This window comes from Bubalus bubalis, chromosome 15 (assembly GCF_019923935.1).
Source record: "Bubalus bubalis isolate 160015118507 breed Murrah chromosome 15, NDDB_SH_1, whole genome shotgun sequence".
NCBI lineage: Eukaryota > Metazoa > Chordata > Mammalia > Artiodactyla > Bovidae > Bubalus > Bubalus bubalis.
In genome coordinates, this window is record NC_059171.1 from 71284683 (window position 1) to 71311904 (window position 27222).

At 39.5% G+C, this 27222-nt stretch overlaps 1 protein-coding gene across 10 annotated transcripts in view; it reads right to left on the reverse strand.

Annotated features, from left to right (window-relative positions):
- Positions 1 to 1346: 1346 nt before the first annotated feature.
- The window catches only part of CYRIB (CYFIP related Rac1 interactor B), a 147819-nt gene continuing 121943 nt past the window's right edge, over positions 1347 to 27222 (reverse strand). For all 10 annotated transcript variants that reach the window (XM_025265495.2, XM_025265498.2, XM_025265497.2 and 7 more), the window contains 9 exons: positions 27082 to 27203; positions 22089 to 22194; positions 16852 to 16988; positions 15689 to 15766; positions 13549 to 13665; positions 12497 to 12576; positions 11135 to 11261; positions 9557 to 9627; positions 1347 to 2086 (listed from right to left, as the gene is read on the reverse strand). In XM_025265495.2, the coding sequence (XP_025121280.2) occupies positions 2023 to 2086; positions 9557 to 9627; positions 11135 to 11261; positions 12497 to 12576; positions 13549 to 13665; positions 15689 to 15766; positions 16852 to 16988; positions 22089 to 22194; positions 27082 to 27203 (902 nt within the window). In that variant the 3' untranslated portion in view covers positions 1347 to 2022. The remainder of the gene's footprint in view (positions 2087 to 9556; positions 9628 to 11134; positions 11262 to 12496; positions 12577 to 13548; positions 13666 to 15688; positions 15767 to 16851; positions 16989 to 22088; positions 22195 to 27081; positions 27204 to 27222) is intronic.

Consider the following 27222-nt stretch of genomic DNA (forward strand, 5'->3'; position numbering starts at 1 on the left):
TTTATCGAAATTCTGAAGCCAAGGTGTCAGCAGGGTTGGTTTCTTTGGCGAGGCTCTCTGGGAGAAAGTTCCCCAGCTTCCAGTGCTGCCGGTGACTCTGGGCCCTCAGTTTGCAGACACACGGCTCCCTCTACTCACGCCTCCATCTTCACATGGACTTTGCCATGTCCAGTTCCCCTTTTTCCTCTTATACTGGGTTTAGGACCCCATGTAATCCAGGATGGTCTTATCTCCAGATCCTTGACTTAATGTCAGCTGCAAATACTTTTTTCCAAATCATGGGGCACCTCTAGTTCCAGGTGGACTTACCTTCGGGGAAGGGGGACTATTTAACCTTACATCCTCTTTATTGGAAGGTGGCTCATGTTATCCCCAAGGCTTTGTCAAGGAGACGACACAAGCTGATCCTCCAAAGACAAGAGCTGCTGTTCCTCAGACGAACGTGAGGGAGGAAGGAGATGACAGGCTCAGGGACCAGTGGGGCCCAAGTGTGACACTGAGTGGAACAATCTGAGCAGCACGCAGTTGAGCCTGGCTGGGAGCAGGCTGTGGGTGGCAGAGAGGTGAGCAGGGATTCTATCACGACAGGCTGTGGGCATGGTCATCTGGTACTAGTGAGCCAGAGACATTGATGAATTCTCTGGGATTTTTCTCCCAGATAACCCTTAACCCAGCATGGGTGGACGAGACAAACTTTAAGCAGCTTCTCCCCATTAGGACACTTTATGGTTAAGATTTATGGTCTTAAAGTAATAAGCACATGACGTTTCCTACCACTAGCGACACTGCGGCCTTCAGTTTCTCCTGGGAAGTCCGTCGTATCCTCTCTCTCCTCCCAGTATTCAGGACCGTTCTTCCCTCCACATACGATTTCAAGTTGCTACCTTCCAGCTCCTGAGAACTGCCCTTCAAGCAAAAGTATAGTTTCCCTTCTGTTGCTACATCCATGCAAGCATACATCAAGGATAAAAGTCAAGTGTGACAAGATTACTAGGTCTTATCTTTTGGTAAAGAATCCGCCTGCAATGCAGGGTTTGATCCCTGGGTCAGGAAGATCCCCTGGAGAAGGAAATAGCTACCCACTCCAGTATTCTTGCCTGGAGAAACCCATGGACAGAGAAGCCTGGTAGGCCATGGTCCAAAGGGTCACAAAGAGAAAAGGACTTGGTGGCTAAACCACCACCACCACTAGTCTTGTTGTACTCAGCAAGATTTTAAAAGCAATTAAAGTAATTAAAAAATACTAAAAGAAGGGGAAAAATGTACCGTACACATACATTCCAAAAAATACACATAGGGAAAGCTCTGGAGACCTAGAATCAAAACATCAGTAAACCACACCACACTTAGAAAAATGAAAGCTGATTTTTATTTTATCATCAACAGCCATTCTTTAAACATGAACATGCATACGTAATATTCTACGCACACATCACAGTTTTTTAACGTTAGTTAATAAAGGTTAAACACACAACATACATCCTTACAAAAAAAGTCAAAATGCAAACTTAAAACTTTAAACAAAAGTCTAATTTAAAAAAAGTGTGTGTTGGGTACCATTTGTACAACACAGTTAATTTAAACATTTTTATTTTGGCTGCACATGAAAAAAGCGGCAGTAGAAAATAAAGTCATTGAGGGTTTTTAAATAGCAGAATAGGCAGTTTTGCCATGCAGGAGAAGCAATATTAAATATTAGTTTTCAAAAAAAATCCACATTTAAAAATATTTAGTTCAAGTCACAGAATTTTTCTCAGTAGAGACCCCAATGCAATGCATAATTAGCTGCCTTAGATGGCCTGTTTGAAAGGACAATATCCCTTCAGAGTATAACTTTACTGATTTTGGCACAGAAAAGAAGTCTTAAGATCAAGAACATGATTAAAAAAGAGGGAGAGGAACAGAGGAAAGAAATAAAAAGCAAGAGTAAATGAGATAGTAATTGCAATCACTAAAAACTGTGCATTCTCAGTCACTGCAGAATACTGTCTTCTGTCTACAGCAGGTGCTTTTCCAGAACTGTTATTGCAGCATGGATTTAATCTGCTTGGAGGTAGTCTCATCATTCAAATGTTTTGTTGTGTACCTACGAGGGGAAAAACATCCATTTTAGGGGGTTAAAAACACAAACAAACATAACCTGCTTCGGGTTCCGTAATTACGGGAAGAGAAACAACTGGCCAGGAGAGCTTGCCTTGCGCGAGAATGCCTTTCAGTCCAGCTCTAGCCCTGTTCAGCCCCTGCTGGCTGATGCTCCTCCTACCTTCAAACAGAATGGCTGTTTTACTCATTTGGAACTAACTACTTCATTGAAAAGGTTTGGTGAGATTCTACAGTACACAATTATCTATAACTTCCCTCTCAAAGGAAAATAGCTGTCCAATATCAAAGGCTGGCAAATTATACCCATGGATCAAATCCAACCTACCATCTATTTTTGTATGGCCTGTGAGCTAAGCATATTTTTACATTTTTAAATGGTTGAGAGAAAAAGTAAAAAAAAAAAAAAAAAAAGTATTGCATGTTAATGTGGAAATTCCATCAAATTCAAATCTCAGTGCTTGTAACATTTTACTGGAACAGAGCCATGCTGATCACTTAAGTATCGTCTATGGTCACCTTCCTGCTTACAAGGGCAGAGGTGAATAGCTGTGACAGATGCCACAGGGCCTACGAAGCCTAAAATATTTGCTTATTCTCTGGCCCTTTACAAAAACAGTTTGCAAACTCCTGTTCTCCTTTGTATTTAAGACAGTTCACCCTCACATTTTCATCAAGAAAAGGCCAACAGCACCTAAAGAAGTGAAAATAACATAACATATATGTGAAGATGAATGGCATTATTTCACTTTACACATAAACACAAAAGTCCTTTTCTAAGAGCATATGATTTTTCTACTGAAGAAAACTACTAATACTATTTAAGAATAAACTTAATAAATTAATAAAGAAGGTAATTATCTAGCACTGAACCTGACTCCCAGCTCTAGTTTTGTTTCTCTTTCTCTTATGATTAAAGAAACTCGGTTCCATTTCTCCATTTGTAAAATAGAGACATGGCTCATTGCTTTCTCCTCATTGCATAGTGTCAGTTCGAGGGAACTATATCATTACTACAGAAAAGTATTCAGAACAAGCAACTATATATATATGCAACTATATTATTTAAAACTTGACTCCGAGGAAAGGATGGAGTGAGCATCTGTAATAGCTATTCACTTAAAAAAGAAAATAATGTAGCAAAAATGTGTTCTATTTTGTAGAGACCGAAATAACAACACTTGCACAGCACTTGGGGGATTCCAAAATGCTTTCTTAACAGTATCTTCTCTGCTCTGAGAAAAGCATGTTAAGAGCTAGGTTGGTTTAGTTTAAGCAGTGTTTCTCAAAGTACCAACAATATCTACAACACATAGGCTGCTTATTTATAAAATGAGGTGCCTGCCCCCCCACCCCAGACCTAACGAAGAGACTAGACTCTCTGGAGGTGGTAACCTGGGAATCTGCATTTCCCTTCCAACCAGATGATTCCAGAGCACAAAGATTAATCTCAGAGTAAACCTACGGCTTGATAATACAGTTATCAAGTATATGGGATTTTAAGAATAAAACCTTGAATCTGAAACCAGACTCCAACATTTATTAGTTGTATCACCTTTAAGTCTCTCAAGAGCTTCAGGTACCTACTGCAGGATGGAGACCACCCCCACTGGCCCATACCCACCAGCTACGTCACTGAGCTGTGGTGAAGAGGCAATAAAGCCCCAGACATGAAACTTCATGGTAAATGTACCGTGATATAAAACTGTTACTAATTATAACCACTACTACATCGCAACAGGTATACTGGTTAACCTCACAAAACCTCCCAGGGGGGAAATAACAACTGGACACAGAATATGTGTTTCACTCTGAGTAAGAACAGCTCAGAAGTTATTCTCTGCAGTGAACTTTTATTTTCTGACCTCTATCATATTATTTAAAAGGAAACCTACAGCTGCCAGGTGGCTCTCGCCTCACCTGGCAGACAGTGAGTCTTCTCCCCCTTTGTCTCAAACACAGCCTGTTTGCGGCGGATGTCAACAGCTTTATACTCATTACCACTGCCCTCCTCTGTCCCACACCAGATTACTTTTACACTGTGAAAAACAGAACTGAACTCTGCATTTTACATTACTGTTGGAAGCACAGTCCCTTCAGGGTAAATAAATGTTACACTAAAACTTCCTAGACCTCTATTATTTCTTACTTTAAGGAAAAAAGAGCTCCTGTCACTTGCTGGCTTTGGAAGAGCCTAACCAATCATTTAGCGTGGGCAGTTGCCCCATGTCCGAGGTCAGGGGCAGAAGCCGGGAGGACCCCTTGCCCGAGAGGAGGCAGCCAAGAGGAGTTACCCACGTCCGAGGTCAGGGGCAAGCGGCCGAGAGGGCCAGGCTGCGACGGCGCAGGAACAGCCGAGAGGAGCTACCCCACGTCCAAGGTCAGGGGCGGTAGCCGAGAGGAGCTACCCCACGTCCGAGGCCAGGGGCAGCGGCCGGGAGGAGCAACCCCACGTCCAAGGAGCGATGGCTGCGTGGGCGCAGGAGGGCCTAGAGGAGCCATCCCACGTTCAAGGTCAGGAGGGGCAGCAGTGAGGAGATACCCCTCGTCCAAAGTAAGGAGCAGCGGCTGCGCTTTGCTGGAGCAGCCGTGAAGAGATACACCATGTCCAAGGTAAGAGAAATCCAAGTAAGACGGTAGGTGCTGCAAGAGGGCATCGAGGGCAGACACACTGAAACCATACTCACAGAAAACTAGTCAATCTAATCACACTAGGACCACAGCCTTGTCTAACTCAATGAAACTAAGCCATGCCCATGGGACCACCCAAGATGGGTGGGTCACGGTGGAGAGGTCTGACAGAATGTGGTCCACTGGAGAAAGGAATGGCAAACCACTTCAGTATTCTTGCCTTGAGAACCCCATGAACAGTATGAAAAGGCAAAATGATAGGACACTGAAAGAGGAACTCCCCAGGTCAGTAGGTGCCCAATATGCTACTGGAGATCAGTGGAGAAATAACTCCAGAAAGAATGAAGGGATGGAGCCAAAGCAAAAACAACACCCAGTTGTGGATGTGACTGGTGATAGAAGCAAGGTCCGATGCTGTAAAGAGCAACATTGCATAGGAACCTGGAATGTCAGGTCCATGAATCAAGGCAAATTGGAAGTGGTCAAACAAGAGATGGCAAGAGTGAACATCGACATTCTAGGAATCAGCAAACTAAAATGGACTGGAATGGGTGAATTTAACTCAGATGACCATTATATCTACTACTGCGGGCAGGAATCCCTCAGAAGAAATGGAATAGCCATCATGGTCAACAAAAGAGCTCGAAATGCAGTACCTGGATGCAATCTCAAAAACGACAGAATGATCTCTGTTCGTTTCCAAGGCAAACCATTCAGTATCACAGTAATCCAAGTCTATGCCCCAACCAGTAATGCTGAAGAAGCTGAAATTGAACGGTTCTATGAAGACCTACAGGACCTTTTAGAACTAACACCCAAAAAAGATGTCCTTTTCATTACAGGGGACCGGATTGCAAAAGTAGGAAGTCAAGAAACACCTGGAGTAACAGGCAAATTTGGCCTTGGAATACGGAATGAAGCAGGGCAAAGACTAAGAGTTTTGCCAAGAAAATGCACTGGTCAAAGCAAACACCCTCTTCCAACAACATAAGAGAAGACTCTACACATGGACATCACCAGATGGTCAACACCGAAATCAGATTGATTATATTTTTGCAGCCAAAGATGGAGAAGCTCTATACAGTCAACAAAAACAAGACCAGGAGCTGACTATGGCTCAGACCATGAACTCCTTATTGCCAAATGCAGACTGAAATCGAAGAAAGTAGGGAAAACCACTAGACCATTCAGGTATGACCTAAATCAAATCCCTTATGATTATACAGTGGAAGTGAGAAATAGATTTAAGAGACTAGATCTGATAGATACAGTGCCTGACGAACTATGGACTGAGGTTCGTGACATTGTACAGGAGACAGGGATCAAGACCATTCCCATGGAAAAGAAATGCAAAAAAGAAAAATGGCTGTCTGGGGAGGGCTTACAACCAGCTGTGAAAAGAAGAGAAGCAAAAAGCAAAGGAGAAAAGAAAAGATAAAAGCATCTGAATGCAGAGTTCCAAAGAATAGCAAGAAGAGATAAGAAAGCCTTCTTCAGCAATCAATGCAAAGAAATAGAAGAAAACAACAGAATGGGAAAGACTAGAGATCTCTTCAAGAAAATTAGAGATACCAAGGGAACATTTCATGCAAAGATGGGCTCGATAAAGGACAGAAATGGTATTGACCTAACAGAAGCAGAAGATATTAAGAAGAGGTGGCAAGAATACACAGAAGAACTGTACAAAAAAGATCTTCATGAACAAGATAATCACGATGGTGTGATCACTGACCTAGAGCCAGACATCCTGGAATGTGAAGTCCAGTGGGCCTTAGAAAGCATCACTACGAACAAAGCTAGTGGAGGTGATGGAATTCCAGTTGAGCTATTCCAAATCCTGAAAGATGATGCTGTGAAAGTGCTGCACTCAATATGCCAGCAAATTTGGAAAACTCAGCAGTGGCCACAGGACTGGAAAAGGTCAGTTTTCATTCCAATCCCAAAGAAAGGCAATGCCAAAGAATGCTCAAACTACTGCACAATTGCACTCATCTCACACGCTAGTAAAGTGATGCTCAAAATTCTCCAAGACAGGCTTCAGCAATATGTGAACCGTGAACTTCCTGGTGTTCAAGCTGGTTTTAGAAAAGGCAGAGGAACCAGAGATCAAATTGCCAACATCCACTGGATCATGGAAAAAGCAAGAGGGTTCCAGAAAAACATCTATTTCTGCTTTATTGACTATGCCAAAGCCTTTGACTGTGTGGATCACAATAAATTGTGGAAAATCCTGAAAGAGATGGGAATACCAGACCACCTGACCTGCCTCTTGAGAAATTTGTATGCAGGTCAGGAAGCAACAGTTAGAACTGGACATGGAACAACAGATTGGTTCCAAACAGGAAAAGGAGTACATCAAGGCTGTATATTGTCACCCTGCTTATTTAACTTATATGCAGAGTACATCATGAGACATGCTGGGCTGGAAGAAGCACAAGCTGGAATCAAGATTGCTGGGAGAAATATCAATAACCTCAGATATGCAGATGACACCACCCTTATGGCAGAAAGTGAAGAGCAACTAAGAAGCCTCTTGATGAAGGTGAAAGAGGAGAATGAAAAAGTTGGCTTAAAACTCAACATTCTAAAAACGAAGATCACGGCATCTGGTCCCATCACTTCATGGGAAATAGATGGGGAAACAGTGGAAACAGTGTCAGACTTTATTTTTTGGGGCTCCAAAATCACTGCAGATGATGACTGCAGCCATGAAATTAAAGGACGCTTACTCCTTGGAAGGAAAGTTATGACCCACCCTAGATAGCATACTGAAAAGTAGAGACATTACTTTGCCAACAAAGGTCTGTCTAGTCAAGGCTATGGTTTTTCCAGTGGTCATGTATGGATGTGAGAATGACTGTGAAGAAAGCTGAGCGCCGAAGTATTGATGCTGCTGAACTATGGTGTTGGAGAAGACTCTTGAAAGTCCCTTGGTCTGCAAGGAGATCCAACCAGTCCATTGTAAAGGAGATCAGCCCTGGGATTTCTTTGGAAGGAATGATGCTAAAGCTGAAACTCCAGTACTTTGGCCACCTCATGTGAAGAGCTGACTCATTGGAAAAGACTCTGATGCTGGGAGAGATTGGGGGTAGGAGGAGAAGGGGACGACAGAGGATGAGATGGCTGGATGGCATCACCGACCGATTTGATGGACGTGAGTCTGAGTGAACTCCGGGAGTTGGTGACGGACAGGGAGGCTTGGCATGCTGTGATTCATGGGGTCGCAAAGATCGACACGACTGAGCGAATGAACTGAACTGAACCAATCAGAAAGGAAAGGGCTTGGGAGAGAGCTCAGGCTGACTGCGACATGGGGAATCCTCGGAAAGGGATCAAGCAGCAAGAATCACAATACCGTAAATATTGATACAATCAGTAGAGAAGTCTCCACAGTAAAAAATTCAAGGAACTTAAGGTTTCTGATAGGCTTATGGTTGAAACAGTTTGACATAAGGTTTTTTTTGTTGTTGTTATATTATGTTCCTTAATCATTCAGGTTTTCACTTAGGATACATCTTCTTTTTATTTATTTTTTAGTTGAAGGATAATTGCTTTACAATGTTGTGCTCGTTTCTTCCAAACAACGAGAATCAGTTAACTATACATATACATACATATATATATCTGTATATATATCTCCCCTCCCTTTTGAGCCTTCTTCCCACCCCCACCCCCAGAACAGACCATCTTTATTTAGACAGTCACTGCTTATAGAATATCTTTCATCATCTTAATAAAATAATTTCATGGTTCCACTCAGCTGAAATGACACAGCCTAGATTCTGCTTCATGATGCATACCAGATGTGACTAAGTGTCCAAAAAGAATAAACAATCTGTTTTGCTCACGAAACATGTGAGGAAGGTAATACTATATTGGAAATCAGTTTATCCTATTACGTGAATTACAATGCACTACAATGGCCTATGACTTCAAAAAGTCACTGAATAAATATCTGTACCACACAGTTTTTGTGTTCAAACACAAAACAATCAAGTAACAAGCAAATCATCTTCTACAGTAGGGAAATGATAACTACCAGTTAAATCTCTGTAGCCAAGACCCTATAATGGGTTGAAATTTTCATTTAAAAATAGTCCAGGATTGAAGGAGCTTTAGTAACTAAAGTAAGTAAATAACTTGTTTAGTAACTAAACAACAAAGTCTAAACTGAGAAGACAGACATCAAATAATGACTAGACTGCTTTATTTTCATTATAAAAACTGCACAAAAGTAATAAAGATCTGTAGTATGAACACAGAAATATAATTATACTATACTAAGGGAAAGTTCAGCTATAAAACAGTTTGTATAATATTACTTTGTAAAAGGTAACTTTTATATATAGCAATGACTATATACAAGTATTTTAAAAAGAAACTCTGGAAGAATATTCATCAAAATGTTTAAAACAAACAAACAAACAAAAAAAAAAACAAAAAAAACTGCAAGGGTATATACCAAAATGTTAATAGTGGTTTATTTCGAAATAGTGCGGGTTCTGTGTTTTCTTCTTAAAATTTTCCTGTTTTCTGAGTTTTATACAATTGCTTTTTATTAAAAAAACAAAAAAGCAGTTCTTCCTTTGAGATGGGCAGAAAAGTGAAAGCCACACTCCACAGCAAAGAAATGAAGCTGCTGTTTTCAGTGGGGCACATACACACACATTCTTCATTATAAGAATACTGTGACCAATATTTGAAAGCAAGACTACCAATAAGCAACATGATACCTTCACATTTCTAACATTTATGTGTTATTCACACACTGAAACAACATCTTAACACGTTCACCCTATCCACGTGTACCTGTGCGCATACCCACCTGAGAGCATTGAGAAGACCTTCTACACTGTTAGGAGGTTGGTCCTTAAGAACCTTGATACAGCCTTTCATCTAAGTAGAAAACGAAACAGAGAAGGTGAAACATTGAGTTTTCATCTAACATTCATTCTCAAAACAGTTAATACTTAAACCAGCTCCATACCTATGGCACTCATGAGAAATTACACACTAGAAATGTCAAAACAATTATTCTTAGAATAGGGGGAAAAAATCTACCCAAGTGTTATTTTCAGTTTGTCAATCAAACAAAACTTTTTGGAAACCAAATCAGATGAACAGAACATACCAAACACACTAATGAGAAAATTAAGGGTTTACTAAAGTAGGACTTTCTGGAAAAGGTGTTGAGTAGCCTTTTAAAGGATGGAATGGACACCCTGGTAAGAAAAAGAGGCATCTTCCAGGTAGATGAACCCAATAAAAAAAGTAAGAAAGCTCATCACATGCAGAGGGCTAAGGTGAATCGCAAAGGGCAGTTCACAGAGGGCCTCAAAAGCCAGGAGGACTCATGGGGAACTGATGGGGATGGCAGCAGAGACTTGTCACAGGCTTCACAGAAAGGGAACAACTTGATGAAAATGATCCACAAGGAAGATGAGCCTGATTACTGTGAGAAAGCAGAGCATGGCAAAAACACCACAGGCTTCGAAAACCATGGAGACGTGGGTTCAAAATCCAGGTACCGTTCACTGCTGCTGCTGCTGCTGCTGCTAAGTCACTTCAGTCGTGTCTGACTCTGTGCGACCCCATACTGTTCACTGGCAATTACATTAAGAAATTTCCCTAAACGTTCTTTCTCTATTAATACAGGGGAAATAACACCTACATCCTAAGAGTATTTTCAAAGTTAAATGAGAGAGCAAATGTTGAAATTCCTGGGACACAGTAATGACTCAAAAAATGTTGATTTCTCTTTACATAGGATAGATGAAGACAAGAAGACTGATTAATCATCAGTTCTCTATACATGAAATGCCAAGAGTCTGTCAAAGGGTAACTGAAAGACAATTCTCAGTAAATACTGGTTAAAATTCTCATGAACCCAGATGTGAGAGTGAGGCGAGAAATTACAAAGTAGAGAAACTGAGGCTACAACCACAAATTATGATGACTGGGAGGAGGAGGGACAGTATATAGTCTTCAGCTTTCTTCACTGGGGCACCTCTACTGGCTTTTAATATATACTTGGAAGTAAATCTTTTGTTTAAAAATGGCATTCGGTCAAAAGAATGAAAGGATACAATAAAAAGATTTTTTTATGTTTCATTATTTATTTATATATACTGCCAAATATGTGGAAGTACCACTTTATGAATGAGGCTTCCCCACAAGGAGATACTCTAAAACAGTGCAGTTACCTTCAGTCATTCTATTCCACCTGTATCTGGGCTATAAGAAATACCATGAGAGAAGAGAAAACCAAAATACACCATTATCACAAACTATAAAACTAAATTTTGAGACAGAGTGTAGCCGGCCAGCTCTTTAAATAAAAGTCAATGGTTTCCACTTATGTTTGAAATTACTGGGAATTACATAAAAAACAAATAAAACTTACATCAATTTTTGAAGTTTTGGCAAATGCTCCCACTGGATGCACGTGGTCATAGAGTATTATGACGCCCACCATTACCCTCAAGCAGAATGACACTGTCTCTTCATTTGTAAATCTGCTTCTGTATTCCCTGGAGGGTAGGAAACACAAAGGTGGGTGAGGCCCACCACAGACTCAAGAGCTGGCTGATGCTCAAAGTTACATCCTGTTGATATATAAAAGGGACGCTGAGACTATACCCTCACCTTCTCTGCAACGAGATTCCCAAAGAAATAAGGGGGCAGAACAGTTATCACTTATACATCCTGGTCTCATATGCATTTTGGTATCTTGCCCCTTCTGCTCAGCAGAGATCAGACAATTTTAGAGAGATTAAAAATAGCCCCAAAGTAAAAGTTTGGGAATGGGTGCTTTGAAAGGCTGTCATCATCAATGTGATGAGAAAAGCCACTAGCTTAATAGAGAAAGTATTGGCATTTATAGACGTTAACTTGATCTATACATATTACTGTATTGCAGGCTTTTAATATTCTAAAATTCAATCATAGTCTTCTCTCAAATGGGAAAAAGGAAACAGCACTTTTCGTCTACAAGGAGGGCAGTATGGCATAGCAGAAAGGGTCCAGACCACAATGGAGACACCCAAGCACGTGTGTGAGGTCAGTCACCGTGCACAAGCCCTTCACTCCCCAGGACCCTGCTCCCCTAGATGAGGATGACGACGCTATGAGGATAAGCAGTTGCTCTCTTACTTCAAAAGATTTTCCAATAAGGTGAGTATATAATATTGTTTTGGAAAATAAAAAGCTCCACAAAACTAAAGTTATATAATAAAATCTTACTATTTAGAAACATAGGAAGAATTCTTTCTGCCTGCTGACAGGAAAATCCAGACAGAAAACACTGTGGTGTATGTTACAAATGGTTTGACAGAGAGGAGAAACCCACAAGAGAATTTAGGTTAGTGTTGGGGACAACAAAGAAGACTGAGGACTAATAACTGATGTTGAGAGGAAGGGATATGCGTTTAAGAATATTTCTAGCCCTCTAGCAAAAAGGCAAAGTGCTCTTTGAAAAGGAAACAGAATATCTGAGAGGCAAAACCAGACGAGCTTTAAAGTTCTTCCCCTATCCTCTCAAAAGCACACAAAACCCCTATTCTGAAGCATCCAACTGGTCTGATGAACCTGAAAACTAAATGTCCTTTGTACATTTAACCAGAACCTACATTAAGCTGTGTAATTATTTTAATTTTATTACATACTTGGGATATATTTAATTCCACCTTCCAAATATGACATATTCACATCTTTGTCAATCATTTCAACAGGACTGTTAAAGTGAAAAAGATCAGCAAATACTCACGGTGTTTCAAGCATGACTCTGCACACACTAGCCATGGTGCTTAGACAATCTGTGGTATTTTCTATTGGTAAATTTTTATTCTGTAAAAGTGTACAGAGAACAAAAGAGTGATGAACAGCTATTACTTAAGAAAAATTTAAAACCTAGCATAACATGAAAAATTATCAACTTTAAAATCTGATTCCTCCTCTAAATTTTGTTTTAAAAAATGCACTAGAAAAAAAAAAAATGCACTGGATTCTAGGTACTGTTCTAAGCTCTGAGGACACAGCTAGGAGCAAGACAGCTGAGATCCTCCCATCTCTCAAGAAGCCCTTACATTTGAGAGCTGGGCGGGAACAGCCACGACATGCAGATGAGGCCCCAAGAGACACGCGACACGTGGATTTGATCCTAAGGGCCCTAAGAAGTCGATTGGAGACCTTTCCCCCCTCCAAAAGCTATTTATTTTTAATTGAAGGAAAACTGTTTCACAATATTGTTGGCCTCTGCCATAGGTATATATGCGCCCCCTCCCTCTTTAACTTCCCAAACTGGAAACCTTTTACGCAGAGGAAGAAGGGAACGTGGTTTGGGTCTTAAGAAGACTACTTGGCTACACTCAGGAGACAGGCCCAGTGGGTCAGACAATGAATGCAGAAATCCAGGTAGGAAGAGGTGGGGTGCTCCGGAGAGGTAGCTCGAGGTAGTAAAGGGTCAAGTTCTCAGACTCAGGGTACACTTTAATAAGAAGACTGCCTTGTCTGATGGAGTGGATGTAGGGGTGAGATAAAGAAACGAACTGGCAATGAAAACTCTTAAGTTATCTGCTTGTACAGTGTCAAGACCTCACTGTGGTCAGCAGACCACGGAGGTGTTGACTATCCATCCTAAGGGTGACTGCCGATAGGCGGCAGGTGTGTACACGTGGGTCTCAGGGGAGAGGACCAGACTCAGTGCACAAGGTGCATCTATCAGCTTAGAGGGTCTGTAGTGGACTCACCGAGCCCATCCTATCTGGACACAGGCTGAAGAGGAATGACACAAAGCGTAACTTCCTAGGCAATGCCTACCTCTGATACAAACTTCGTTGTAGCATCACTTAAGGTTTTCAGCATTGGGGTTGCCTCAGCATAAAACAAAGACATTCGATTTGCCAATTCATTATTTACTTCATTTTCTCCTTCTGCCTGTGTGGAAAATAATGACACTTAATATCAGCTCCTAAGTTATTAAAATAATATTATAAACAGACCTAGGCAAGGTGCCTAGCTAGTGCTTGCTAATCTATTAATAATAAATATGCTTACATTCTAGACCCTCAAATGTACACAACACTTACATTACCTTTAACAAGAAAAAGATTAAAATATAAAGAAATTTTTTTCAAGATTAACTTCTTTAAAAATATTTTAAATGATATTAAGCCATTAAATGAAACTTGAATGGGCTGCCTGCTGTATACAAGAGACCATCTAAATGCCACAGAGGACAGAAAGATGACTATGACATCACACCCTATTAGGAGCAAGCATGTATCCACATAGCTTATCTTAGTAACATGCTAAGAGACGAGGAATAAAGTGGGGGATGAGTAGAGGACTAAGACTGGGAGGAACTAAAATGGATGCATGGAAGATCTAGGCTTTGGCACATGTTGATCAGCAGGTACACAGGGCATTTCAACCAGTCAGGGGGCAGAGCATGCTTTCAAATGACTTGGCAAAGTGTAAATTCAAATAGGTCAGTGTAATAAGGGACAGCAATCAGTGAAAGAAAGCTGGAAGGGAAAGCTGCGGTCAGACTAAATCTTAGCTTCAGGTCCTATTTTTCTTCTGTAGGTAATGGGAAGCCATTTAGCATTAGAAGAAAGGAGTAACAATTAAGCCAATCTTCAAAATAAAGTTAACTATTGATGGCAGACTGTACCAAAAAGAAAGAGATACATAGTATGCCAGAAAATAAGTTCTGCAGCTACAGAACAGTTGCCCAAAACAGTGGGAATTAGGCTCTCAACTGGGACAGCAGTACTAAGAGATGGGAAGGGGGGTAGTGAAGAAATCTGAGAAAAATGGCACTTGACAGCGACTGAACTGACCTATAATTATTGAGAGCAAAAGGCACTGCAAAGATGATTTCAGTGCCTTTGGTCTTGAATGATAGCAGGATGGCCATAACAGAAAATTGGGTCATTTTATTTTACTTTATTTTACATAGTGAGTGTGAAAAAGACAGACAGTGAGGTCAGCCTCACAGAATAAACTGGCTTATGCAAAACCAAACAAATACATGTAACAGATGATTCATTAAAAGAAATCTTTCTTCTGATCCAGGCCTGTCTTAACAGCAACGACTTCATAAAATATTTACTCAATGGTCTCCTTTGGTTTTGTTTTTAAACTGGAAGACAATTGCTTTACAGTATTGTGGTGGTCTCTGATGATCCTTTTATTTTTTTTTTTTTTAACCTTTTATGCCACTTAACACTCCTTACAAACTTACATAGTATTTCTTCATTAAACTATCTACTTGAGGCCAGGGATAATCCTAGAAATTTTCTCTGCTTTTCATACAAATTAGCACAAAATAGGTCCACAAAATATCTAGAGAAAAAGATAGTATTTTTCTCACACTTAAGGTTGGTATTTGATGTCTAGGAGAAAAGAGTATTAAACAGCTTAAAACGAGACGTCGAGAGGCTAACAAGCCAGAAGAGATGCTATGCTAGCCGAGCAACAGGCTCAGAGCCATCTTCTCACACGGCAGTGTCAGACACAGACGTGCTTGGGGTCCAAGACCCCGCTCCCCTTCCTGCCAGGATTAGTGCTGTTCCTATCCCGGGTCAACCTCTCCCCAAGAGTCTTCCAATCTAAGAACATGGGGACAAATAACTCATAACCACTAATTCATGAAACTCTTCTGCAGTTAAAACGAGAAAACAAAGAGAAATTTTCTATCAATGTTATACAGACAAAAAGCAGTTTTACTGAAGTAGCTGTGGAACAAAGAACCAAGTAGAAAAATAAGTGAATACCATATGGCTTGCTACATTTTGCTCTTTCTTCCCACAGCTGTGGATGCCTGTAATTATTAACTTTACTACTATCTTTAGCTTTATCTGAATGAATGAGTGAATGAATGAGTAAAAGATTAAACTGAACAAATTGAGATCTGAATTATTAGTATCACGCCACAATTCAAGCTTTAACTTACTGGAACATTATTAATCCTCATGCGACTCAATGTTCTTCTGTAATAGCTGAAGTCATTCTGTATGGCAGGATTTGTCATCTAAAGAAAACATTTATAAAAGAAAAAGTTATTTACTAAAGGATAGTATAAAAATTAAATAAAGTTTCTACTAGAGTTGTAATTAGTTAATTCACATTATTGAATTTGTAATACCACTTTAAGAACTAAAACCGTTATCATCCAAGATGACGACCTGCACTTAAATTATGTAACACTGTGCTTACACACTGGTTTGCTAACTGTTTCATGATGGACACAGAAGACTGTACACTGGTTTTCAGTCACAGTCAGTACACTGTCCTTCTTTCTTCTCATTAATTTCAGGTAACATACGAAAAGGCTGCTCACCAAAAATGGTATTACCAAATAGACAAAAACAAAAAGGAATGTGTACCCACTCATTGTGGGTTATTACAATTAATATACAGGGCAGTCGTCAAACAGACTAAAATTTTTATGAACAAGCTATTTGTGCTCAAAGTATGAATAAAGGAGAATAGCTGTCTATGATATAATGTTTATAAAATGCTGGAGTTAGGAATCCAGCTCTTCCGTTTTCTAAACAAGTTATGTGAGGTGCTGGAAAGTCAGAGGACCTGCCTCATCGTTTGTTACTATGATGGAGCCTAAAGTGGAATTAAGGTCTCCTGATACAGAATTTAATGCTTCTTTCTTTAAATGCACTCCTTCTAGCAAAAAGGATGTTAATAAGTAGACGCGGGGAAGGGGAGGGTGTGAGAAAGACGACAAGGGAAGAAAGGAAAGAGGAGAGGGGGAGGAGAGAGAAAGAAAAATCAACATTTTTATATATTAATAGAAGAATGCTGGAAAAAAAACTGGGGATGAGCAGAAAAGAAAAAATATTAGAAGATGTCAATATTGTTGTTTCAGAGATACTTTTTAAAATGAAGCTAAATGAAAACTGAATATTGAGCAATTTGTTGTTTGCTACGCTACACCAAAAAGCCTGCATAATTTTTAAATCCAGCTTTCCACTTTTGCTGAGGAACAGCAGACATCATTCCACCACATTTTAATAAGGGCTCCAGGCATTTCCTCCTAGTACTCATTGAAAGACACATGATTTTCTTCTATAACAAGGAGGACCAGCAGGACAATCCTACCTTAAGTTCATCAAACCGGAGTGTAAAATGAAGAATTTCTGCGAACTGTTTAGCAAGAGCCTGCTCTCGCTCTAGATGCTGGGTGGGAGAATACGGGGTACTTGTCAAGGCTCCCAGAAGACCTCTTAACGCTGCTTCTAAAGAACAAAACGTTAAGATGTTGTTTGTATCTATTTATTAAAAAGTGAGCATTTTTAAAATGTTTTGATTTCAATTTCCATAAAAATAAGGTTTCTTTAAAAGCTAGGTTATCTAAACATAACACTCAAACTGAGTACTGTTTACTAGAATAGAAACCCTGAAGTGCCTAACTCAATTTCTGTAAACCCAAATTCAGAATCATGAAGAATGTGAATCTGAATGAAATATCAGGATCAAAGGACAAATCTTACATTATATTCACATTCTACACAGTGTTGGTTTTTATGAAATGGTAACTGTGACTATGTCTTTTTTGGTGAAACTACAGTCAGTCATATCTGTATGTGGGTATGAATGAATTATCAACTTCACATACTTTGTGCTGTTTATTTATAAACACAAACTATCTTCTTTCAGCTATGAAAAGAAGCCAAATATGTGGTTTAATAATTAGCTTCCTGAGTGTTGTACAGCTTCCTATCTCAGGGCCATAATATAAAAATTCTAATTCATTACACAAAAACAACTGTCCCTTGAAACAACTGCTACTTTTGGAATGCCAGACTAATATTGTGTTTAAAAATGGAAATACTAAAAAATATATATATATATAGAAATATTGATTTCACTTCAAAAAAATCCCAGAAATCAAACTAATACTGTTATATACTACATAATCATACAACAAGGCTAGATTTTATTCAGAGAAAACAAAGTTTATAGAGTTAGATGGTGGTCTGCCATTTATGAATAAATGCTAGATTAAAAAAGATTATTTATTAATGAAAACAAATTTATCTCACATCATCAACTTTTAAAAGCTGAAAAATTACCAACTCTACCATTTATTTTATTTGATCTACCCAATTATGAACTAATACCCATACTTGTGTACTTAACCTAATCTGTCATTTAACTCTCACTGTCAACTATGATATAGGCATTACAGATGGATAAACTGAGTTTCAAAGAGGTCAGACCCCCAAGGTATATTTCATAAATGCCAAGTGCTTCTGACTTCACAGCCCTATTACTTCCACCATAATAAGCTGCTTCTCATATAAAATGACATTCTAACTAGCCTTCCATAATCTTATAAAAGATTAAATTATTGATTAGTACCAATAGTAAGTACTCTTTATGTGTCTATTATGTGCCAGGTACTGAGCTAGACACTATTTGTAATCCACACAGTAACTTCGAATGATAGTTACCATCCTTTTTTAATAGTAAGTTAAAAAATATACTGATGGTCTAATATGTGTCAGGCACTGGGTACAATGATGAAGAGGGACACACCCTATGCTCACACAGAGATTGACTAGACAGAGAAGACAGACAACTTACTACAGCTGGGATATGTACTCAGAAGGGTATGGTACTGTGGAAAGATGTGAAAATGGAGCTTCACCCAGTTGCAGACTCAGGGAAAGACCTGCCTGAGTACATGACACCTGGACCGAGACTGGACTGCATGCTAAGGATGAGCAGGAGTCTGCAGACAGACAGGGCAGGGAGCCCAACCCTGAGCTGAGAGGGGCACGACCGAGTAGAGAAACTGCAGGACAACAATGCAGGTGGAACAGAGAGGCAAGAAGGAGAGGAACCTAGGGCTAAAACCACATGCACATCATCTGTGTGCCACACGACACACCCTGGCCCAACTTAGCATCCCTAGAGAAACTACGCTGGGTAGTGACTTCATCAGGTTAGCATTTAAACTCCACTTCGGACTTCCCTAGTGGTCCAGGGGTTAAGAATATGCCTGACAATGCAAGGGACTCCAGTTCAATCCCTGGTCCAGGAAGATTCCACATGCTGCAGGCAACTAAGCCTGTGAGCCACAACTACTGAGCCCATACGCCACAGCTCTTGGGCCTGGGTACACAGAGACTGTGCTCCACAAGAGAAGCCACTGCAACAAGAGGCCCTAGGCACCGCAACTAGAGAAAGCTCTCAAGCAGGACCCAAGACCCAGCCAAAAATTAATAAAGAATTAAAAAATAAAAACTCCACTTCATCTGCAGCATGGAGAACGGAGTGTGGGAGTATGGATGACTTATCAAGTGGAGAAATAATGACAGATCAGGCCACAAAGCAGATCCAGAAGGGGGAACAAGGCCTGACTAGGAAGAGGAGGCCCCTTCAGAGACCAGAGCCATATATTCTCTTACTGCCAGCCATCCACTATCAAAGACCAGTCTGAATCCTCAGGAGAGAACCCAAAGTATAGGGACTGCAGGGGATTTGAAACAGCCAAGGGAGATAACCACCATTATTGTGCACTTCAGAACCTTCTGAATAGGTTCTGGTGAATTTAGCCCACTGAAGAGGAGTCAGCGTGCTGGACAAACTCACTCACTATGATCTCTGGAGGTGGCCGCTGTCAGCCCCTGAAACGGGAGGAAGACTAAGCAGACACAAAGCAGTTTGTGTACTGTCTGGACACACAACCTTCCCTTAGACAGCTGCCTCAACTGGGAAGGCCTCTGACCAAAACAAGCAAATACAGGATGTTTCTTAGGTCAGCAAGGTTAAACCATGTTGGCAAAGCTCAGTATCTTCCGAATTAGTTAAGTGGTCCTTCTCCTGGAGTCCAGCCCACGGCTGATCTGTAGTGCTCGAGCCAAGCAACCTTCTCTTTGAAATTCTGAAGGACCACACGCATCTTCACAGTTTGTGTGGTGCTCCGTGTGCTGTGTGCGGTGTTTACCCTCATCTCTGGCTCGACAGCGCGGGAGAGAAGAGACAACAGAGGTTACGTGCACTTAAAGCAGAGGGCTCAACTCACTGGAGGTCCAAGTAGGACACTGAAGTTCAGAGAATTTAAATGATGGAGCCAAGAGCACACAGCTAATAACCACAAACACCAGAATTCAAACACAGGCCATTAGGCCTTGAAAGCCTAAAATCTATTATTATTGCTTCTTCTAAATATCTAACAAATATTTCATATATCAGACGCATGTATTCATTAATCCATCACTCGCTCACTTGTTCAACACTGAGTTCCTATCACACACAAGCAAGGATATGCATCCTGTCAGCAAGGAAACTGGAAACATGAACCGTGTTACCAGCCAAGAGATGAGGAGTAAACCACCAGATCTTAAATGTACTTTGTTCACACCTTTACAGAAGTCCTAGCCTATACAACAAAGGTTCAAGGCTTCCACGTGACCGAATGAAAAACTGAGCGCTTTTTGCTACTACCTGTGTTACTACAACCTCTGGTGAGATGGAACACAGCACTTGTGCCAAAACACACACCACTCACCTGATGTAATTCCAGTAGTTAAAATATGAACATGTAAGCCTGCCTGGTTTGACCTATTTTATAATTATTCTTTTTTTTTTAATTGGCAAATGATAAAAGGCCAATACAAACGTGAGAAGGATCTATGCAGCATCAAAAGCATTTTAACTTCAAAAGCAGCTGGGAACTAGCAACACACAAGAAAACTCTTATTTAAAGTAGCAGTGATACTACTGAGAAGTAGGACTACTTATTTAAAGTAGTAGTGACGATAACCAAGAGGAAAACACCTAGGCCCCCTGAGGTTACAAAGCTATGGATTACATAAGATACTTGACTGAAAGAACTGACCGCTACGCTTGAGGAAAATAATTTATAATTCTTACTTCTATAAAAAAAGACAATTTATGCAAACGCTATCTCAACTATTACTTGTCTTTGCATTTGACAGCATGTACTGCATCTAAGGAAAAATAGCAATTCTCTTACTTTTTAAAAAATACAGACATTGAAAAAAAAAAAAAAGGATTTCAACTTTGAAGCAGAGGTTGACACAATGGCCAAGTATTTTACTTAAAGACATAAAGAGAGCAAGATATAAAAAACCAGGATGCAGTAGAGACCCACTGCAACTAGAAAGCACACGCCTTAACTAATGGACACAGTCAGTTTGCCATTTAGCTTTGCCAACTGAGAGGAAAGATCAATTGATCAGTTGTTGCCTGAGCTACTGATTTTTCCAAAGCAACCAAAGACTTAAGACACATACACACAAAACACAATTACCAATTTTAAAACGTGGCAACTAATTAGGAAGTTTTAAAAAACTACGTGGGCAAAACAAATCATATCTCGGGTCTAAATTTAGCTTATAAACCCCCAAATGGTATCACCAACTCAATGGAGGTGAGTATGAGCAAACTCCAGGAGACGGTGATGTACAGGGAAGCCTGGCGTGCTGCAGCCCATAAGGTCACAGAGTTGGACACGACTGAGCAACTGAACAGCCGTCTGAACAACCGTCTTCTATCTTACAGTACTAGCTTTCTTATTAAATTGTATGTACTCATTTAGGATATATAACATATTTATATGATTCAAAAAGTAAAACTATATAAACACATGTAAAAAGCTTAAACTGAAATGCTTCAAACTTCTGACACAATCTACACCGGTTCCCACCCCGTGCTCCCAACTTCACAAAGTAAGAGCTCTTCCAATTTACACAAGCAGCTAAATGGCTAAATCTTACCTGGTGTCTCTTCCTTCTTCAAGAAAAAGAACTCCAATTCTACTTATTCACTGTATTAAAGGCACAATTCTGATCTTGGAATAATTTTTCCCATACAAGGGAAAAAGCATACCGTTCCGAATTCTTTTTACTTAATAACTCCCTCGCTAACTTCACTTACACCATTAGCTTCCTAGTTCTCATCATGTACAGTTTTAGGTATATGGATTTGATTAATCCTAGGAACACAAAAATCTAAATCACTGAGGGAGACTGAGGATTAGTTCCCACACATGGGAAAGGATTTGCTCCAGAGCTGGAAAGGAATTCTACCAGCAGTTCTCACAATAGGACACTTTAGGCTGCAAAAAATCGGAAATCTTCTTATAGAAGTTTTAATTTGTTGAGGAAAATGGTCTAAATAACTTAAAAGACCTAGCTGAACAGGAAGACAGAAACATTAAGCTATAATCTTATAGTCTACCAAGCTGCTTTACCTATGAGACATATACATTTAGCAGTGTGAACATGAAATCTTATAAATAGCTTCCAGTATCAATAACCTCCTTTTTCACTGAGGAAGTCATAATGATAAAACTTTCCACTTACCTAACCTCTGAGAAAATTCATAAAATTTCTTTAATTTGCCTACTAGTGGAACAACTGCACCCCATGCCTTCTCTTGTAACTTCTCATCTGCCGGATGCTGGATTGCCTTCAAAATCCAAAGAATAAAAATAATCAAGATTTATTAAAAAATCATAACAGTATTATTTTTACATTAAAATACAGGTTTTGGCAAACATACGAAGTCCTGGTATAGTCTATGAAACTCAATGTAATGGATCCAGGAGAGCTGAAACTGGCCGTCTCAGCCCCAGGGGTGCTTTAAACCTAGTATAATAGTTTTCATCACCCTGCAATGGATATGGATAGAAGAGATTACAATGTTTGTCGGGTATATTATGTCTTGATACCTGTTAGAATCTAAAATTTAGACTCTCAAATTTAGAACCAAATAAAGATACCATTTTATATTTTTTCCCATATCACAGACAAGCTTTCTTAGAAATTCTTTAAGAATTGTTTTAGTGGATAAAAGGAACAAAAAAGGCAGGTGATAAATGAAATAAGACCCAATTCTGGGGAAAAGGCTAATAAACTCTCAATAATTCAAATTCCAAGGTCCAACCTAGCTTTAAAAAAGCTATCCAACACTGAAGAACCTAAATCAACCTGAAAAATGTGATTTAGAAATTGTTACTTATCCCTTCCCTATAACTAAAATCCTATTCTGGAATCTAAATTTTTTAGGTTTTCTTGAAGAAGGTGAAAAAGTTTCAAATGTGAAAGGGGAGAAAATAAAACATAATATAGAGACTCTATTGTAAATATGAATATGCTCTTTCTCTGCCCAGTCTTCCAAGTCATTGAGCAATCATTTGTAAGTACAGAGGGCTATTCCCAAAGAAATGTATATTATTGATTTCCTCTTTCTTTTGCTTATAGATGCTTTTCTTCACCTTTTTTCCATAACCTGGTCTACTTTTTCTAACATCTTCACATGAGCTAAACATTCCATCTGAAAGGTGAAGCGCCTGTTTACATCATCATCAGAAGATAATGGCACATTCAGATTTTCCCAAGACACTAGTACTCTGACTCCATCCATATAAAACCAGAAAGAAACAAAACTGAAACTTGGCAGATTTAGAAGATGCTTCAGATAAATTAGCGACAAGCTAAATAAGTGGGCTATATACACTGTTTAAACAAATTGCTTTATAAGTCTGTCATTATATTCAATCTTTTTTACATAAACAAATAGGAGTCTGAAATGAATCTCACTTATATGACTATCTAGAAATAATGTTATGTTAAAGAAAACTGGACTTTACAACATGTAACATCCTTATTTCACATTATGTTAATATGACTATTTCAAAGGGACTATGATATTATTCTGATGTGTACGAAACAATCCTTTTAGCCTTTAAGCCAAATCTCAATGGTTTTATGTCAAGTAGTAAACACTTGTTCGTTTTATTATTCGGGGAATAAGCAAACAGATAAAAATTTAAAATTTATTTCTTCTCTTCAGAAGCCTATCCAATCTCTCTTGCAAGGATTTAAACACGATTTTCTAAACACCAGCTCATTCTCATAATATTAAAATGCTCCAGCAAATATCGCCCACTGTCAAGACTGAATAGAGTTAACTATTTCCCTGGGTGTGCCTTGCCTGGATTTAGAACTGAAGACACTGGCTGCTCTTCTATGACAACTGTTTATGGTTCACCTTATACTTGTGACTCTCCTCTCAGAGCAGTTCCACTGCTGTTAGGTAACACTTCTGACACAGCACCTATATCATAGTCCAATGTGGAAAAGGGCACTTAGTGAGACGCCAAGTCTTTTTTTTAAAAAGTGATGGCCACCATTAAAAAAAATAACATGCAAAGTGCTATGGCAAAAGAGTACAGGGAAATAGATTATTGGGATTTGAAGGAAGGCTAGGAACTGAGCAGGAAAAGAAAAAAAGAAGTGCCGTGTTCCAGACAAAGACAAAGGCAAGGAACTGTGCATGTGTAAGACATTAGGGAAACAAGCAGTCCCGTGTAGGAGAGGTAAGAAGAGCAGAAGCAGGCGAGGCTGTCAGGCAGTAAGGATTATAACTCTTATTTTCAAAGATGTTAAAATGTTTGATATATCAAAACATTAGCAGAAAGTTCTTATTTCCCTGTCTAGTGGTTTATTCTAGAGAATAAGCTTTATTTAATAGATTCTTCTTTTAAAAAAATTATCTTATTTATTGATTTGACTGCATTGGGTGTTAGTTGCAGCACAGGGGATCTTTGCTCTTAGCCGTGGCATGTGGTCCAGTTCCCTGACCAGGGATCATACGCAGGCCCCCTGCACTGGAAGCACGGAGTTTTAGCCACTGGACCGCCAGGGAAGTCCCTAGATTCTGTCTTAAATCAAATTTTATTCACCTTTAGAGTCGTGTTTAATAAAGTGCTACTTAAACAAATACATATATATATATATAATTCACCTCATTACCATAGTAATAACAGTAAACTCTCAGTCTATGTTCTATGTGTCAGCTTCTATGTGTCTCTTCTGATAGATTATCTAACTTTATCCTCAAAACAACTCTATGAATTGCTTCCAAATTTTTGCTATGATGAATAAGTCAGCTATAAAGATATTTACATTTATCTCCCCCTTGAATGATAGCCTTCTGGAGAGTATTTTCTAAAATTAAATATCTGACAGAAGAGTACAGATAATTTTATAGATCTGATTTTACACCTTGTCAAACTGACCTCCAAAAAGACAATGATTCTACAATGCCACTTGCATTAAGATTGTTTCTTTAAAAAGAAACACACAAAAAAAAACCCTGTTTCTTCATAAACCAACCTCCATTAAACACTTTGTTATTCTATTGTGTCTTCTCAAAAGGTAGAATGGTTGTTCTACTAAGTCAATTAAGTCTTCACACTGACCTATGACAGTTTCAGTAGTCACATTTGTTCTTTTACATTAGATTTATACTCAGCTTTGATATGTTTCAGTTCAGTTCAGTCACTCAGTTGTGTCCGACTCTTTGCGACCCCATGAATCGCTGCACGCCAGGCCTCCCTGTCCATCACCAACTCCCAGAGTTCACTCAGACTCGTCCATCGAGTCAGTGATGCCATCCAGCCATCTCATCCTCTGTCGTCCCCTTTTCCTCCTGCCCCCAATCCCTCCCAGCATCAAGGCCTTTTCCAATGAGTCAACTCTTCACATGAGGTGGCCAAAGTACTGGAGTTTCAGCTTTAGCATCATTCTTTCCAAAAAACACCCAGAGCTGATCTCCTTTAGAATGGACTGGTTGGATCTCCCTGCAGTCCAAGGGACTCTAAAGAGTCCTCTCCAACACCACAGTTCAAAAGCATCAATACTTCGGCGCTCAGCTTTCTTCACAGTCCAACTCTCACATCCATACATGACCACAGGAAAAACCATAGCCTTGACTAGATGGACCTTTGTTGGCAAAGTAATGTCTCTGCTTTTCAATATGCTATCTAGGTTGGTCATAACTTTCCTTCCAAGGAGTAAGCATCTTTTAATTTCATGGCAGCAGTCACCATCTGCAGTGATTTTTGAGCCCCCCAAAATAAAGTCTGTCACTGTTTCTACTGTTTCCCTATCTATTTCCCATGAAATGATGGAATCAGATGCCATGATCTTCGTTTTCTGAATGTTGAGCTTTAAGCCAACTTTTTCACCCTCCTCCTTCACTTTCATCAAGAGGCTTTTTAGTTCCTCCTCACTTTCTGCCATAAGGGTGGTGTCACCTGCATATCTGAGGTTATTGATATTTCTCCGGCAATCTTGTTTATAAAACTTGAAATTCACAGAAATGGTTACATGCCTTCATCTACTGAAATCGTAAGGTTTTAACTCAGGCTAATGATACTGGCAAGATTAGTTTTCTTGCATTTATTCTTCAATAGTTACTAACTGCTTACCAAGCACTGTACTAGGTGCTGATAACACAAAAATAAGAAAGAAACCTTCCTCAAGCTAGAAGGCTGAAGAAATAGACATCATTTATCAGTGATTTTTTTTAAAAAGTGGTGGCTACCGTTAAAAACAAAAATGTGCAAAGTGCTATGGCAAAAGAGTACAGGGAAGCAGATTATTGGGATTTGAAGGAAGGATAGGAACTGAGCAGGAAAAGAAAAAAAGAAGTGCACGTTCCAGACAAGAACAAAGGCAAGGAATTGTACATGTGCAAGACATTCGGGAAACAAACAGTCCAGTGTAGGAGAGGTAAGAAGAAGAATAGAAGCAGAAGGTCAGGAAAAAAATGAAACAACAAAGTGTGAGATATACCTTCAAGAAATATAATGAGAAAAAGAGACAGAAGGTCCAGAGGCCAGGGAGTTTCTTTGGGTAGTATAGGACACCCGAGTGTATGTGTGCATGCGTGAGGAAGAACTCAGTAAAAGAATAAGATGCAATTAAGAGAAGAAATTCAAAGAGAAAAGTTTCAGAGGAGGGTGGAGAACAAAGGTAGAGAAGTTAGTCTTAGTAAGAAGTAAGGACACGGCTTCTTCTGGGGAAAAAAATAAATAAAAGCAATGGAAAAAGAGATGGATGAAAACCTGGATAATTTCAGAGGTTTGGGAGAAGAAAGCTGAGGGAGACCACACCATACATTTACTCTCTGGTAGCGTCAGACACAGTTGAGGGGGTCCAGACCACAAAGATGATTTTGGTTTTCTCCTAGAAAGCTTAGGAGGAGCAGAAAGATAGACTGGCAGAACAGAAAAGGCATAGAATGCTTGATGGTCTCCCCTCCAAAAACAGTATGAACAGCACCCCCGTGGATACTGTAAATTTCAGGTATGAGAGTAAACCAAAAGAATTCTCTTTAATATATATAAATTACGTAGTTATAGAACCTTGTATTGTTTACCCTTATATCACTGCAACCACTTCTGAAATAATGCAAGTAATCTTCCTTTAAATAACTCTGACTATGGAAACAGACAACACAATATAGGAAACAATAAAGATTAAAAAGAGGGACAGGAATTTTCACCTCCCGTATTTCATGGCCAGCTCCTCTATACGACTGCAAGTCCTCCAGGATGCCTTCTGCATCTTTTAGAACCACATTCACCTGGTTATAAATTTCCTTCTCAGACTCTGTCGGCTGGGCATCTAAACAGCAGGAAAGCAC